The following is a 17,094-nucleotide window of genomic DNA, read 5'->3' as shown; positions in this document are numbered from 1 at the left end:
GGTTTCATCCATCACACCATTCGTATCCCCTTGATAGTACGACTTGTCCTATAACTCAATTTCAAAATATAAAAAGAAGTAAACTAGCTGTTTGAGCTGTTGCAAGCCTTCCAGAAGAATTGGAGGGTCTTCTCCTTTGTTTCTTTACACCCAGGACTAATGATACTCTGTCAAACACTTGGAGAAGCCATTAGTCTTTTAATTATGTCGTCAACATCACCAAAACCCACTTAGGGCTTAGATTGCACCTACAGATAGGATACCGAGAGGATGGTTTAGGGGTCCTGATAGCGGTGGAGGCGATTGAGTCAGGTCGGGATAGGGGAGATCTATTGCCATGGCGCTAGCGGGAGAGGTGGAGAAGGTGTCGTCGCGAATGCGCTAGGACTTCGCCGGAACTGCAGTGCCACGGTGGGCAGCAGAGGCGAATAGCGTTGGAGTCTTGGAGAGGGAGAAAATATCATGAGAAAAAGATGAGCCACCAGGACGCAGGCCAAATAGGCCATCCACGGGGCTGACCTAAGCCCCCCTAAAAATAAAATTATATTCTTCTTTCCGTGTCCCAGTACTAATGCAAACGCGGCACGAGGGGAGGCGCGTCTATTTTTAGGGTCTCCGATTCGGCAGTATGGCAATACGGGCCCGTTCGCGTGTCCTTAAATCTGGCTTAATCCACTTCTTTTTTCATCCGAAATAGTATTTTCCTCTCACAGATTCCTGCAGCATTTCTTTAAACCATCCCAATTCATCCAGAATTGCTAAGCTAACAGGCCCACGGTAGAATTTATAAAGCTTACTGATGGTCACACGGTGACACGGATCAAGCAGTAGTCACCAGACCACATTTGATGGCCACGAGGCCCCTGAGCAGCTTCTCCGCGCGTCCCAGATCTCCGGGCACCGCCGTCTGGTTCCTTCCGGCCGCCGCCCTCCTCCTCCTCGTCCTCCTCCGCTGGCCGCCCATGGGCTCCTCCTACCCTCCCGTCTCTCCTCGTAACAAACCACCCCCTTAACCCATCCATCCGCTCAGTTTCTTGATTTCCACCAATAATGTGTTCCAGTCGTGAAATCTCGCCCCCCATTTTCTGTTTTTTTTTGCGTCAGGCGGCTCCGGCTCGGTGCCGGCCCGGCGCGCCGAGCTTTACTCGAAGATGGCGCGTGACCTCGACGAGCGCGGCGCGGCGTTCCTGAAGGGCGGCGAGACGTCGCAGTCGCTCACGCTCTCGGACCTCTTCGACACCGCAGATGACGGCACCGTCGTGCCCAGGCTCAAGGTGTGGGCTCACCCCCTCGCTGCTCACGTTGGTTGACATGTGCTTGGCTGGGATGGTGTCGCTGAACTGAGATGTGCTTCGCAGGCCGCCGACCCGCCAGTGCGCGCGAATGTGCTCTATATGGATCCCAAGTTCGCCGCTGTGATCTCGTGAGTGACGTGCTTTGCCCAAATCTATTGGCAACTTGCAATTCTGTTAATTGTTCCTGAAATATGATGCTCTCTCTCCCAGCAAGAGAGAAGAACTAAGTTAGTTAGCCTATAGTTGGTCAGTCCTGCAAGTGAGAAGAACTAATTCAGTATGTTTTGGGTTTGCAGGAAAGCTGTCAAGGACGTGTTTCTTCCTTATTTTGACCAAGGTACAGGTACAGCTTCTGTTATGCTATGGCATCCCATACATGTAGGGCATGTTTGGTTGGAAGCCTGGACCAGATTTGCCTCGCCTGGTACGTTCCTGAGTGTTGCCTGGGATACGTTTGGTTGGTATCCTCGAAATGTTCCTGGACCAGGCAAGCGCAGCCTCAGCCAGGCCATCAAAAACGAGCGCCTGGCTACAGCACGCTGGTTGCCTGGGAGATGATTAGTACTAGTTGGTTGGAATGAGTGTAGATTTTGTTTTTTTATTCTCTTTTCATTTATTTCCTTGCTGATTTCTCGGTTTTAGAACATACGTGGGAGTTGATTACTGATTAGTACTAGTTGCCTGGCTGCCCAAACATCCTTCTATCCATTCCTTAATAATCAGGTGTATGCATTGTTAGTAAATAATCTATTAAAATTATTTATTTTTTATTATTATTTAAAAAATGCATTGATTTATATTATTTTGTTGTTTATATTATAATGGTGTACTATATTATTTAAACAATATTAAAGTTACAATAGATATGAATACATTCTTATATTGTTCATAACCATTATTTTTTCCCAGATTAAGATTTCTTATATTGATTACTTATTTTTTATTTATCCTCACATTATTTAATCAAAAGTATTAAAATCATATATTATACTAAAAGACATAATTTATCAATATATTTCCTATTTAATCTTATTAAACATGATTATCTAATATTAAACACGTGACAACAATTTACTAAATTATATATTTTGGTTAATCAGATTATAAAAATACATGTTAACTATACAAAGATAAATAAAAAACACATTAATTTAAGCATATTATAAATTAAGAAAACTCACTTATCTATTTTTATTTTATCACCGTATGTTTATTTATGTATATTTGACGTATTATTAATTAAGAAAATGAATTAATTACCTCTCCAGCACAGAAGAAAACACATGATCTCTATTCATTAGCTTTTTCAGGCCAGACATCTAACCAAACGAATAACTCTCAACTTGCCTGGCCAGGCAGATTCTCTCAGAATTCCAGGCAACTCTCAGGCAACACTTTTCTCCAGGCAAGTCATCCAGGCTTCCAACCAAACATGCCCGTAGAACTGTAGAATTTCATCTACTGAATTCAATTGGCCTGACATTTGAATGCTGCTAAATAGAGTTATCACTTATCAGTTCAGTTGCCTGCTGATTGCTTGGTTAGTGCCACAGAAACCGACAACTTTGTTGAAGCATTTGATCTTGAACACTTTGATTGGTTGATTTGTTTTGCAGCTATCTGGTTCCAAAATACGAGCATGTACCACTTCAGCATGTTTCATGCCTCCCATCACTTGGAGCCCATCGTAGCAACCGAGGATGAGGTGAGCGCACGCTCTGATTAACCTCTTTAAGCATGGCTGTTGGAAGTTTTATTGACATATCTATATGTGATGTCCTTGAGATCGAAGCCGAAGTGGAGGCAGTAAAAAGAGTTGCCGAAAACCTTTGCCCACTTAAAATTGTTTTGGATAGAGTGGTTTTGACCTCAACTGGTGTGCTTCTTGGACTGTGGCAGGTTTGGATCTGAAGAGACCCTGTTGTCTGATTTTTTCTGTTTGATATTAAGCTCAAGTAACCTTACCATGCAATTCTCTACCCTGAGTTCCTGAGAAGTATTCGAACTGAAATATAGGTAGTTATATTTGGTGTGTTTAGGTTGAATCTGGTACTGATCCTGCTGAAATCCGCTCAAGATTGAGAGAAGCTCTTCCTCGAGCACCTCAAAAGCAACTGGTATGAGCAGCTTAAAATTTGATAGAACTGATAACCAATTTTTACTCCATTTCCAAGAGATAGCATTATCTTGATAAAGAAACATCAACAAAAGAACAACATTTGCCTAACAAATTGATTTTGGTACCCAGCTAAATTTAATGTTCAAATATAGTGGTGCAGTATGTAGTTATTGGTACGGATGGCTATTTACATATTATCTTGCACATTTCAATGAATCTGTTGCCTAACCTGATTTTTGAATTTGACAGTATGACCCTGTGCTGCTTCACACCTCCTTTGCACGAATTCTGGGACATCCCAAGCTCCCAGAAGAGGTATCCCACTTATAATCAATTTTTACTTTGCAGTTTGCACAATTCAATCTTTCCATCAATCTAAGGCTAGTTCTAATCTTTGAAAGTTGAATTTGCAAGCTTTGACCAAGAATCTGCTAAGTTACATATGTTTAGTGTACAAAAATTGCATCGATAAATTCATATTCAAACTTCAAAATATTTTTAGGATGGTGTTGATTTTGCAGCAATTGACAATATATTGTTGTTGTAAGAGAAAATAGAGATACAAATATACTTTTAAAGACTCCCACCTTCCAAAATATGCTTTAAACCGATGCCATATGGAGTATTTGTTTCCATTTTGGTCGCTAGAAGATGTTTACATCAAACTACTGGGCAGCTAGGTTCTTAAGTAAAACCACATAATAAAACCCACAGACTGGGATGCAGGGTCTGCTCGAAATGCACTCATATCCTCTGCAGAGACATTATGAGTTACTGATATGTGGGCCTGCTCTCCCTTCTGGCCCACATGCCAGTGACTCTTAATGCCTCTACAGTATGCCTTGACTGCAGGGGATATGAGTCTGTTTGGAACTGCTGTGGCTTATAGAGGATGTTGCCTCTTTATTTTGCTACTTAAGGATGTGTAATAACCAAACAAAAGCTTTAAATACTTTCTTCACCTTTTTTAGGGCATCTTTCATCATCTAATTTTATCTACATGATAGTCCATGGAAGTACAGTAATCCTATAGCAGATAATGCAGTAATAATTTTTGAATGTTTGCTTTGGTACATTTAATTCTTTATTATTTAATCTCACGTGACACAACATTTTCTGTACCCTCTTGTAGCAAAGTGCATCATCTTTTGATCATGTCAAGTTCTTTCATGAGCTGGTTGTTCAAGTTAATGAGAAGATTCGTGGCTTCCAGGTAGACTTCTTTTTGCTCATACCCATGAGTTGGTTGACTGCAAACATAGCATCCATGGTTACCTATTTATCATCACTGTTTTCAGGCGACGATATCGGAGCTATGGTACGTCGAAGAGTACGATGTTCTTGCGCTGGCACTGAATGGAAAGATGAAAGTGCGGAGGCTCCACCTTGGCTGCAATCGTCAGGGCAATTAAAGTTATAGAGGTCATGAAAACAGGAAAGGATTAGGAGATGCACAGCCACCAAACAGATTTTTTTGCTTGCATGTCTCTCGCCTAAGCCACCTCAACCTTTGGTTCTGCTGAGCTGAAAGATCTAGAGTCTGAAACTGGACGTACCAAGAACTGACAAGCTATATTGACGAATGTTTATGTAGGAACTGTATGCATGTTTTAGTGGTTTATGTAATGTAATTACTTTTTTTAATGCATGTAATGTAATTATTTGAGCACAAAAAACTAGAAAAATTTTGCACGCTATGTAATGAAATGCAACTTATGTTCATATTCTGTTTCATTTCTCCCTCGTTAGAAACATCGACGGATAAAGAACTGAATTCCTTGTATGTGCTGCAGCACTATTGTGCCACAGCTCTAAGCTCAAAAACCAATACTGTTGGTTTGAAGACAAGGCCACAAGGTGCATGTTTGTTTCTTTTAACAATTTTGCCTGCCTTTGCTTGCTTGGGCAAGCTTTGCCTTGTCAGATTAGGCAAGCCATTTCTATTCTCTTGCTTGGCAAAAAAAAAAAAAAAAAAAAAAAAACCCAGCTTAAGCTCGATATCCAAGCTAACATCACCCTTCCATAACCTTGCTCGGTGAGTTTACACAGTGTCTGACAAAGCAACCAAACCTATGAGATCAGCTGGCCATGTTCGGCTTACTCCATATTCGGCTTGTTTAGCTTCTTTTTTTAGCCGGAACAATGTTTTTCTCACAACAATTTAGCCAAAACAGTATTTTTCAGTCAGTTTCAGCCAAGTTTCAGACCAGCGAACGGGGCCATATGAGATCAACTTGCCCGAAAGATAAGAAGTGACTAACTCCACCCCTGGTGCTCCCGACTAAGCACTATGACTCCGTCCCTGTTGTCCCCAACTAAACACTAGGACTCCGTCCCCGAACTAAACACCCAGACATGAATGGCTTCACCCATCCTAGCTTAAAATTTTATAAGCCTGGCTTATCAGCCATGGTGTAACCCTGCCATTGTTATACAGAGGCCGAGTTCATCTTGAAAAACAAAATCATATGATACATAACTACCTTGGTTCAAACCTATTAACGTTAAATTTTAAATGGCCAATCTCACTATTGGGTGTCAAATCAAGTTCTAAATGTTATAAGACTGCACCCAATCTGAAACGCCATTCTCTTATGACTGGAGGCACACCACTCTGTGACTGTAGTAGTAATTGCAATCATCCCATGTTCCCTGAAACTCAGAACAATGGAGCTATCATGTTATTTGGTATTTGCAGACTTGCAGTACAACATTTCGAAGTCTGAATGTTTATCCTTGAACAGTAGTGTAAGTCTATGGAAAGCACGGTAAAAACCACCGCCCCAACCAGCGACGACAACGTGACTTCTGCAGTGACAGCTGACATCAAAAGTTGGTAAGACCTTTCTGCGAAGCTGAAATACAACATCACATTGTCCTTTGGTGCCGAGTAAATACTGGCTTGACAAGGCAAGGAGAGAACTCACAAAAGGGGAAAAAAAGGGTACCACGAATACCAAAAGGAGAGAAAAACATGACAACAAAAGAAATGAAACAGAAACTAATTTACATGTTATTCAAGTATCTACTGTCCAGCGAGCTTCATAGCCTCCGACGGACCATCCAGCTTCGCCACCTCTGACGGGCCTTCTAGTTTTCTCAAACCAACTTCACAGTAGTTACTAATGTCAAAATTGGTAACAGCATGAACACCACGAAGCTCAATTGCTGCTAGGTCATAAGCTTCTGCCGCCTCTTCTTCAGTTTCTGCAAACCATAGTCAGTTTCAAATAAGGATAATTGCGGCAGTAGCTTTCTAGCTGATAGAAAACCTTTGGAAGTTCCACAAGTTATAAGTAGTAAATTACAAAACTTCACTCACCAAAGGTCCCAAGGTAAATGTCTTTGGTGTCTCTACTCTCACCAACCCTACCAATTCTTGCTTGCCACTTACCATCCTTCCGTCTGTTCGTAAAACATTGATTAGAGAAAGTTGCAAACATGCAGCAGACAACTAAAACTTCCCTGGTTAAGCACAACACAAAAAATTGCTCCGTTCAAAGGAAACCAAATGATTATCAGTTCATTTAGCAAAGCAGGAATAGCACCTGGTTACACCCCGGTATGATGAGGTACCTCTCGAGAAACAACTGCTTTGCCTATAATAATAAACCATTAAAATAAAAAATAGTCAGCACATAACTACTACAATATAATTTTTTTGACTGTACCACTGACCTCCTTATGTAGGCCACAAATTCATCTTGAGACATGGTCTTCATAACCTCAATTTCTTTCTCATAATCAGAAATCTGGTAACACGTAATAGCTATTAATGCAATTTACTTTTCAGTTCTTGAACAAGGAATGCCAGTTCCTAGCATATCAGTAAGTGCCAAACAGCATGTGATTCTTACATTGAAGTTCAGTTTGGTGTTTGGTCCTGTGCCCCAATATTTAAGGGCAGCCAAATCATGTGCCTTTGCAGCCTGCTCTTCAGTAACATAGCTGCCTGTAATGGCAGAAAAGAAGTTAAAACTTGAGAAGCTTTTGTGTTCCAAATGAGCCCCCTTCGATGAATAGCAACACTCACCTAAGTATACTGAAGATCACAACAGACAGCCAAGAACGGAAGCCATGTTCAATGCACAACATTAAATGAAGGATCAGCTAAAGAAGACAGGAAATTTGAGGACTGCTGGACAAGTAAGCTTTCAGGTGTTGATGACTCTTCATCCAAATATTGACATAGGCAACAGATAAAATCATGAACCATAATAATGCATTGTTAAGCATAACACTCATCTTGATCATCAATTCACAAATACAAGATTGATGGGTACCTGATGCATCCATAGGTACTAACTTTGTTAGCCCAATTTTTAGTACTATCCTAGTCCCATGATCTACCCCCATCTATTCAACTACAAGTATTATAGGGAATACTAGGTGACTTGCTGACCATTGGTTTGTGTATTGAAGTCATGATGTGTCAATTAAGACACCCTGAAAACAGGCCAGGAATAGGATTGTAGTTATATCTCACTGAATATCTAATCTGCTGCAGAAAAAAAAAGAAACATAATTCTGGACAGCTGATCTTGCAGTTTGGTATTAAGTATACTTGTGCCGCCGATTACCAAAGGCTATGGGAAAAAAATTTATGCGACACCGTCGCACAGCACCCAGTGTGCGACACCCTGTGATCCCATGACACGTGTACTACTCGCTCCATTCAGTCGTTTGGATTCACACAGGCTTTGCAGGAATCACGCGCTGTGCTACTCGCTCCATTCGGCGGTTGCCTTACTTGTTGGGACCTGGATACACGCATCAAACAATCACAGGGTGTCGCACGGTAGGGTGTTGTGCGACAGTGTCGCATATAACCGTTTCATACAATTTCTTTCCAAAGACAATCGTGTGCACATGGCATTGGCATTCCTAACTAAACCGTAGCAATGTTGTAGCCGAAAATATTCAGATGATTTTACAGTGAGCGAGAGCTCGGGTTCGAGGTTGGTAGAGTGCATACCGTGCTTGCCCTTGCGCTTGCGGCCCTTGACCTGGCTGGTGTTGTCCCATAGGTGCGCCTCGTACTTGCCGCTCCACTTGAGCCTGCCCCGGATCAGAGCAGAAGCAGCAACCACCCAAATCAAACCAGAGCACACAACCTCAAAGCCACTGACTGACAGGCGGGCAGCAGCACACCGCCGTGCTCATCATACCTGGTGACGCCGTGGAACCGCGACGACCGCGGGGCGGCGTACTTGCGCATGGCCTCCGCCACCAGCTTCCCTCCCCCGCCTGCGCTGGCGGCCCCGGCCCCGCCCGGCCTCCTCTCCTCGCCGCCGCCGACGACGACGACGGCGAGCTGCTTGTCGAGCGCGGCGATCTCGCCGCCCGCCTCCGCTCCGACCGCGGCGGTGGCGGCGGGTTCGCCGGAGACGACGGCGGGCGGGTCCGGGGCGGCGTCCCCGTGTCGCTCCTCCTGCGGAAGAGGGGTGGTGGGGCCCGCCGGCGATTGGGGGTGGACAGTGGCCATCGCTGCGGGTGTGTTGCGCTGGCTTTCGCGAATCTTCAAGTGCTCGCGTCACGATTTCACAAACCCTAGCTAGTTCTGGTCCCTAGCCGAGGTGGAGTGGAGTGGAGGTGGAGGTCAGGTCGGGACGAGAGCTCAGCGCGGAGCACGAGCGGGACCCAACTGTCCGGTCGACGTGGAGGCCCGTGAAGGCGGCGCGCGGCTGCCCAGGCTTGGTCAGGCCCGGATCACTGATGGTCTTTGCTTGTTTCGCGTCTCTAGTGGGCCTGCTTCGTCATTAGGCCATGCGCAAACTTTGCGGTAGCGGGCTGTCCTTTTTTATGCATCGTATCGGGCTTGAGGTATAGGGGGAAATCTAATTTACCTTCCTCTCAGTTATCGCGGTCATTCGATTTTGCTACATGAACTATAAAATATAAGTTTTTTATTCATCTCAATTTTTAAAGTCATTTGGTTTTGCACCTTGGATGGTTTTAATGATATGACACCACGTCAAAGGTGGTAATCGAACTAAATTGAAAGTTCACAGACTAAAAATAATTTAAGATATATCCAAAAATTCATAAAAATAAAATTTTCAAAAAATTACCTAAACATTTTTACATACAAATGCACTTAAAAATCCAAAAATCTAGATTAATCTTAGAAATTTCATAGAATTTTTTACCTCAGAAATTAAGAAACTAGTTTTTTTAATCATGTTCTATTTTATGGTGCCTAGCTTGAAACTATTTGAACTTTTATGTACTCATTTTGGTGCTTATTTTCTATTTGAACATTACGGCGCGACGGCATCGTAGAAAATGGTGTAGTTCGGGTAGAGAGCCAATTGTAATGGTAAGAATCCAAATAGCCGAATAATAATGACAGATCTCCAAACCGTGACATTTGTAATGGCGTGGTTCAAATTAATCCTTCTCCCTGTCCTACCTCAAAAAAGTATGAGAATGGAGCTATATATACCAGCATGTCATCAAAGTTCTACCGCACATAGACAAACATAGAGTTTGGCGCCAAAAAGCTAGTAATGTTGACCACACAATGAGAATATCACTTAATTTTCACCATCTTTTCCATGTATCATACACATGTCTTTTTCACGACCCCCTGGATTAAGACACACCAAGTAATACTGATTCAATCCCTACAGAAGGAGTTGGAGTTTAAGTCAAATTCCTAGCCGAGGCTTCGACCAATTTTCAAACGTGAGATGTAGTCATCTTAAACATGAGTCTTAAACATGAGACGATGTAGCCGTCTTAATTTCTACTCTATGCAAAATTGCATAATATACTCAAGTGAGACAAAGAAGGTGCGGAGAGAGAGCGATGAATAGGCAAGAGGAATGGACATGAGTCATGAGAGTAGGATGGGGACAGATCATGTGAAAAATATGAAGACCACGGGCCCATGAAACTGAATCTAGAGAAAAATTCCTAAACCCTAAGCTTATTTATGGATATATTGGCTATATGTTAGCACATATTTTCATCATGAAGGCCCATTTGGTAGGGTTCTATATGTTTTCTTAGAAATCTTTTACAGCAATACTAATAATACACCCTTCAGCTGGCTGTATGGATATTTACAGCCCACCCATGAGCTCATTCATATAGTACTTCCTAAATTCAAATTATAAGACGTTTTGTTTTTTCTAGATACATAGTGTTTGTTATGCGTCTAAATATACACTATGTCTGGATACTTAACAAAAAACGATGTATCTAGAAAGCTAAAACATCTTATAATTTAGACAATGAGGGAGTAGTTGGTTTATGTCAGGATCCACATTTCTCTCTCACAAAGTTTCTGGGTTCTTGTGAACCCGCTTCTCTTCTTTCTCCTCTACTCTCTCCTCAGCATTCCCTCTGTTATACTTGCTCTTATATCTGGTTTCTCTTTGGAAACGTTTCGATGTGAATCAGAAACACTTTTGTGAAACCGTTTTGGCTCTTTGGTTGATTTTTGATTCAGTGGTAGTTGGAAGGTGAGGGAAATGAATCAGAATCACTAGAAACTGCATGTACCTGATTTTCATCCTAGTGGCTAGTGTAAAAAAAGGGGGGGGGGGGGGGGGGGGGGGGGGGGGGGGGGGGGGGGGGAGGTTTCTCTGGTTTGATTATTCGATCACCTGCCATAACACCGTTTGGCAGGGACTCCTATTTCTTGATGACTGATTTGAGTATATATATATATATGCACAATCCAGAATATAATCTTATACGTGAGATAAACATTGCATCTGAAGTGTTTCCCGACAATAAAGAGCAACTGGAAATGGTAAAAGAAGACTAAACAGAACCTGCAATTTCACATATCTAGAGTACCTTGTCACAGTAGCTCTAATTTTACACCCAACTAAAGATTCTGATCACCAGCTACGAACAAGCAACCTGACAAACACTGCAAAAACCTGCAATCTACATTTTCCTTCCAGATTACAACACTGCAATCTAAGTAGATCCAACAGTCATCGATCAGTAACAACACACGGGGCATCGGATGAGCCCATTCTCGTTGCAGTCCGGGCACTGACGGAAGAAGCCAGCCAGGCGCAGGCGGCACCTCTCGTCGTCGACGAAGACCTTGCAGCTGCCGTGGCACGTCTCGCAGGGCACGAAGCGCGCCTCGCCGCACGCCGCGCACGCGCCGGCGCCGGCGCCGGCGGGCCGCGCTGCCTCGCACCCGGCCAGCGCGCGCGCGAGCTCGCCGGTCTCGTGCAGCGCGCGCACATCCTCGGCGCCGCCGAGGTCGTGGCGACCGCCGTCGACGAACACGCGCGGGAGCGCGGGCCCCTCGAAGCCGTCGCCGAGGAGGTCGCGCAGCTCCGACCTCATGGCGGCGTGCATGGACACGTCGCGCTCGTCCAGGCGCACGCGGTAGCACCGCAGGATGGCACGCACGGCGCGGCAGTCCTCGAACGTCCGCCGCACGCTGCGGAGGCTGGTCAGGTACAGCACCACGGGCTTCCCGGCGCGCGGCAGCCGGCGCCTTGGCGCCGTCACGTGGTCGCCGTCGTCGGCGATGTCAGGGGCTTCCTCGGCCGCCGCCACCGCCGCCGCCTTCTTGTTCTCCAGCTTTTCATCGAACTCGTCGACGTCGACGCGCGCGCGGACGAAGTCAGTGACCTCCGGTATGTCGCGGGCGGCCGGCGTCCCCATGTCAACGTCGTCGTCGCAGGCCTCCTGCGGCGCCGGGTTCTCCTGCTCCGGGTGCGACGGCGAAGGCACCTGCACGGGCTGCCAGAACCCAGGCAAGACCGCCGGGTCAAGGTCAAGCGCAGGCAGCGGCTCCGGAGGCAGAGACGACGGCGCAGGTTCTGCGCTCCATCGCGCCGTCCACGACGACGCCGCATCCTCGAGGCTGGTCATAACCGCCGCCGCCGTGCTCCGCTGCTTCTCTTCCGCCGCCGCATCCTCGCCGGGGAGCGCCTCCTCAGCCGCGGCCGGATCACGGGCACCCTTCACCGGTTCCTCGAACGGCAGCGCGGTGTACGCGTGCCCGCTGTCGTGCCCGCCGCGGCACATGCCGAGGGAGCGCGAGCGCAGGCCCTGCCGCCGCTCCGCTGGCGCCGCGGACGTCGAAACCACACCGCCGCCCTTCTCCCTCGAGCTTGAGCACCCCATCGCCGGATGTGCACCCACATGTGCAGGGTTAATTTGGTTTGATGGAATGGGAGTATGGGAGGGCAAATATAGGAGCTGATGATTAGGTGGATGATGGATTATGATAAGGATTTGCCTGTAGTATTTAACAACTTAATTAAGTGGTACCATTTTTTAGGAGAGATGTAAGTGTAGAGCTGTGATTAGGTGGATGTATTCAAATTTGTACCTTTTAGGAGAACTTATTAGTAGAATATTGCGGCTAATTTTAATTTGAGAAAAGGAAATTCAATTGGTTTTGCTTATAAAGTTTTGATGGCATTGCTTAGTATAGTTAAACACTGCCGAAAGTTAGTTCATTTGTTCACCATTCATAAAACCACCAAACACACATCAATTTTAGTGAGGTTATGTAAGGCAAGTCTTTCTTCTGCAGCTCATCCAGTAAAACATCAGAAGACAACTATCCAGTTAAGCAACAAAAAGTTACCTTTTTTACAAGCTAGGGTGTGAAGAGCAACAAAAAGTTGTGCAAAATGTATTCAACTAGAAAATGTATTCGTCATTGAGTTGAGAATTAGCGACTTGAGTCACTTACTTATAGGTTCCCCGACCACATGTTGGTTAGACGGGAAAATAATAAATCACCAATGAGTGTCCGCCGCAAATGAAGACTGTCCATGTCACTCACTGGAAATAAAAGAGTATCGACGTCACTTGTGTCCACAATTTCAAAAAACAACCGTCCCTCTAGATGAAGGTACCGTGTATTCTTAACTTCGCTAAATTTTAAAGAAAAATTTGGACTCTAGGACTCATAAATGAAAAACAATCTTTTAGTTCAAACATTTTAGAGGAAAAGATTCATTTATAAGTGATATATACTTAACAAACTTCAAGTTGAAATCCATGATACCTCAGTTGAATCCTAATAAAGCTTCAAATTTAGGACCTTGAACCTACTGATTGAAAGCAATTGATTCATATGCAAAGCTTCAAACTAGAAACCTATTGATTCATCATAAGCAAAGGGAACATACCTCGGATCTATCATAATATTAGATACCATATCTAATAAAGCACAGGCACCATAGTCAAATCTGCATAATAGGTGTCCACAAGAAATAGGACTTACCCAACTCTGAACCCTAAAAGCTAAAATTTCACATATATAATTACATATTGTTGGGGGGCGGGGGTGCTGGGATATAAAGTACATATATTTAAGGATAGGTAATAATATGGGATGGAATATGAGAACCGTTCGAATATAGTTTAGATTGCTTAATTAAATTGTACATTTTTTGTGGTGGGTGGGTAGGTGGGAGATGTATAGAATGATTGTTTACAAGGATGTGCTTAATTTTGTGATGCTTGTAAGCACCGAGAATATAGTAGTATTTTATTGGTTAATTTGTATTTTAGAAAAGGAACCAATATATTTTGTTGACCAAGGTCAATTGCATTGTTTAATATTTAAACATTGCTAGAATAATGTGATGTCTATGATAGATCATCTAGAGACTAGAAAAACAACTATGCTAGTTGGGAAAATGACAATAATGTATTTGACCTACATTTTTATAAGGGTGTAGAGAAAGAAAGTAGTACAATATATATTTGATCACTGACATGAGAATCCAGGATTTAAGTTATATTGATAAAAAAGTGACCATTATTTAATTTACCACCGTACAAGAATTGTAAAAGGTAAAAATAGAGATGCAAAATTTCATCAACAAGTTGAGATCTATTACTCTAGTCTCACTAACATCATGTACATCTTTGACCATATGCACTAAATGCTCACAACGTGTCTACCACAAACGAAGACCACGGAGTCACTTGACAAAAAATTCAAAACCAACTTCCCCTCTAGATCTAGATAATTAACTATCCTTGACATCGTTAGAGTTTAATGAAAGATTCAATTCTGTGACTCCTAAATGAGTCCAAAACAACATTTATGCTCATATCCATGCTATAGAGCAAAAGATTCATTTTATGGTATCCGTGCTATAGAGCAAAAGATTCATTTTATGGTATTCATGATGTAGAGCAAAAGATTCATTTTATGTTTGGGATATTTATCATACTTCTAATTTAGATATATGATAATAGCAAGCTAGTTGAAATCACAGTAAATTATTGAATTTAGTACCTTCAACTGATTGATATGCAAAGCTTAAATTAGGAAACATGTCTATTCTTTTTTTCTTGAAACATGTACATATGCAAATGCATATACAAGTAATATAAACCCTAACCCTATGAGCGTCTAGGGAAATTGGACTAATAATTGGGATTGATGAAGTCATGAACACCATGCCAATGTGAAACACCTATGTGAGATTGGACCAACAAATCTTGATATTGACAATGACACCACAGACACCTCGTTGTTCGCTAGCACGTCCTTGTACTACTAAAAGAAATAGTCACAATAATGAGACATGTACAACATTAAACTTGAGGTTCAATACCTAGTGGGTAGGAAGTACATCCATCTCTGCTAACCATGGAACCTATGGTTCTTATAAACTTGTAGATTCTTATGGAAATGAACCATATATGTTAGGTTCGCCTCTTTTATTGGATGTAAGATCCAACAAAAATAATATCGACCCTAGTCGAATCCTTACAAGAGATGTGCACAGTCAATTTTTTCTAGGCAATTACATATTATTTGGGAGGAGGTAGAGACTAGTATAAGCAAAATTTCACTAAGTTCATGTTGAATGGGTTTGGAAAACTAGTCCTTTTAGGTCTTCATTCATGCATTCAAGAATGTAACTGGGGCATTCTATATATTTAAGTTTACATTCATTCATTCAACATCAAAATTCTATTCCCTATGTAGTAGAAGTGAAGTTTTGGAACACATGCAATTAAATTTTAGAAGTATTGGCTATCAAGTGTCTATAAATATTTGGGTTGGATATATGCAAATGGTGAACAATGATGCCCTAGAGAAGTAATTCTATAATATTAAAATTGCAGTAAATTTCACAAAATTGGGTAAAATAGTGATGTAAGTTAATTGTCGAACCATAATAATACCTAAAAGAGATAAATCATACTTGCTAGTGGCTAGTTTATGGGATGATGCTGATAACAAGTACATGCATTCATCTTCATAGCAAAGCTGCTCAATCACACACTAGTGCTATCAACAATTTTGTTCATTGGAGGCTTTCTTATGTTTTTGGCTATGTGTGTTCACATGCATAATCCATATAATGAAAAAAATCCCAACTACACAACTAATACCTATTTCTCGAACACAACCATTGCATTGCCCATGAAATATATTTTGCCATATCTACTTGCACGAAAGTTAGATATTACTGAAAGATGAGCAAATCCTGGTTTGTTTGATAAAACGTATCTTCTACTACTTGTAGATGCAATATGAAAGGCATGCAAAATTAGAGCACATTTTAAAAAATATCTATTAGGACTCTTATAAGAGAAAGAAACAAGATTTCACATTATATTGATGATTTTGTTTAAAAAATACTAATTTGTATGTGCAAGTTAACTATCTACTAATTTGAATCGATGAGACCTTACTTGAAGACATAGCAAAGATTCAATCTAGGACCTCTAACCTAATATAAAAATAAACCATTTAAGCAATATACCTATCAATTTATATGCAAAGCAATTGTACCATTAATTATTCTTTTATGGAGGGGAGCGAAAGAGAGCTTTTAATAGCACCTATGACTAGCCAACCATGGTGGTCAAACATGACGTTGAAAGGTCCTAATATGGCTAGAGGGGGGTGAATAGCCTATTTAAATTCTACAAATCAACTAGAGCAATTTGATTAGTAAGACAAATAGCGAAATGCAAACTTGCTCTAGCTCTACAAGGGTTGTTAGCCACCTATCCAATAATTCTAGTTGCAATGATTACTAGACACATAACTTACTATGATACTACTCACTAAGAGCTCTCAATCATGCTACACTAAAGAGCTCCACTAGATGAGCTTAAATAACAAATCAAGCTCTCAATTCTAATTATACTAAAGAGCTTACCACAACTAGTTTGCAAGAATATAAAAGAGTGAGTAGGGTGATTATGCCGCCGTGTAGAGGGATGAACCAATCACAAGATGAAGATGAAATCAATCACCGGGAGAATACCAAAGGGCAAGAGACAACCGATTTTCTCCTAAGGTTCATGTGCTTGCCAACACGCTATGTCCCCGTTGTGTCGACCAACACTTGGTGGTTCAGTGGCTAAGAGGTGTTGCACAAACCTCGTCCACACAATTGGACACCGCAAGAACCTATCCACAAGTGAGGTAACTCAATGACATGAGCAATTTACTAGAGTTACCTTTCGGCACTCTGCCAAGGAAGGTACAACTCCCCTCACAATCATCGGAGATGGCCACGAACAATCACCAACTAATGCCAATCCTCCACCGCTGCACCGAGCCGTCTAGGTGGTGGCAACCACCAAGAGTAACAAGCGAAATCCGCAGCGCAACATGAATACCAAGTGCCTCTAGATGCAATCACTCAAGCAATGCACTTGAATTCTCTTTCAATCTCACAAAGATGATGGATCAATGATGGA

General features: G+C 42.5%; 2 protein-coding genes across 3 annotated transcripts; one reads left to right on the top strand and one right to left on the bottom strand.

Moving 5' to 3' along the window:
* The first annotated feature begins 797 nt into the window (after positions 1-797).
* On the top strand, positions 798-5,194 carry LOC136472103 (uncharacterized). 2 transcript variants are annotated; one of them, XM_066469831.1, is made up of 10 exons: positions 798-993; positions 1,105-1,274; positions 1,359-1,423; positions 1,592-1,632; positions 2,912-3,000; positions 3,081-3,194; positions 3,335-3,412; positions 3,664-3,729; positions 4,547-4,627; positions 4,713-5,194. In XM_066469831.1, exons 1-10 carry the CDS (start codon positions 849-851, stop codon positions 4,824-4,826), a joined length of 963 nt encoding a protein of 320 aa, XP_066325928.1. In that variant the 5' UTR covers positions 798-848; the 3' UTR covers positions 4,827-5,194. The 2 variants fall into 2 exon arrangements, with proteins under 2 accessions (XP_066325928.1, XP_066325927.1); XM_066469830.1 differs by having other exon boundaries at positions 1,592-1,638.
* A 1,034-nt stretch (positions 5,195-6,228) lies between these two features.
* On the bottom strand, positions 6,229-8,991 carry LOC136472102 (AP2-like ethylene-responsive transcription factor PLT2). Its single transcript, XM_066469829.1, has 8 exons — positions 8,583-8,991; positions 8,390-8,472; positions 7,448-7,456; positions 7,272-7,366; positions 7,093-7,166; positions 6,963-7,013; positions 6,737-6,819; positions 6,229-6,621 (listed from the first exon to the last, which is right to left on the bottom strand). Exons 1-8 carry the CDS (start codon positions 8,897-8,899, stop codon positions 6,440-6,442), a joined length of 894 nt encoding a protein of 297 aa, XP_066325926.1. The 5' UTR covers positions 8,900-8,991; the 3' UTR covers positions 6,229-6,439.
* Between the last annotated feature and the right edge of the window lie 8,103 nt (positions 8,992-17,094).

Source organism: Miscanthus floridulus, chromosome 8 (genome assembly GCF_019320115.1).
Source record: "Miscanthus floridulus cultivar M001 chromosome 8, ASM1932011v1, whole genome shotgun sequence".
Taxonomy (NCBI): Eukaryota; Viridiplantae; Streptophyta; class Magnoliopsida; order Poales; family Poaceae; genus Miscanthus; species Miscanthus floridulus.
Note: the sequence above shows the minus strand (reverse complement) of the source record. Positions and strands in the feature narration are given on the sequence as shown.

What these genes read in the sequence shown, in the direction of transcription:
- LOC136472102 (XM_066469829.1), bottom strand. Translation starts at nt 8,899, where the DNA reads ATGGCCACTGTCCACCCCCAATCGCCGGCGGGCCCCACCACCCCTCTT. An exon ending in CGGTTCCACGGCGTCACCAG is followed by an intron (nt 8,473 to 8,582) that starts GTATGATGAGCA and finishes GATCCGGGGCAG; the next exon opens with GCTCAAGTGGAGCGGCAAGT. An exon ending in ACACCAAACTGAACTTCAAT is followed by an intron (nt 7,167 to 7,271) that starts GTAAGAATCACA and finishes ACGTGTTACCAG; the next exon opens with ATTTCTGATTATGAGAAAGA.
- LOC136472103 (XM_066469830.1), top strand. Translation starts at nt 849, where the DNA reads ATGGCCACGAGGCCCCTGAGCAGCTTCTCCGCGCGTCCCAGATCTCCG. An exon ending in CTACCCTCCCGTCTCTCCTC is followed by an intron (nt 994 to 1,104) that starts GTAACAAACCAC and finishes TTTTTGCGTCAG; the next exon opens with GCGGCTCCGGCTCGGTGCCG. An exon ending in TTATTTTGACCAAGGTACAG is followed by an intron (nt 1,639 to 2,911) that starts GTACAGCTTCTG and finishes TTTGTTTTGCAG; the next exon opens with CTATCTGGTTCCAAAATACG.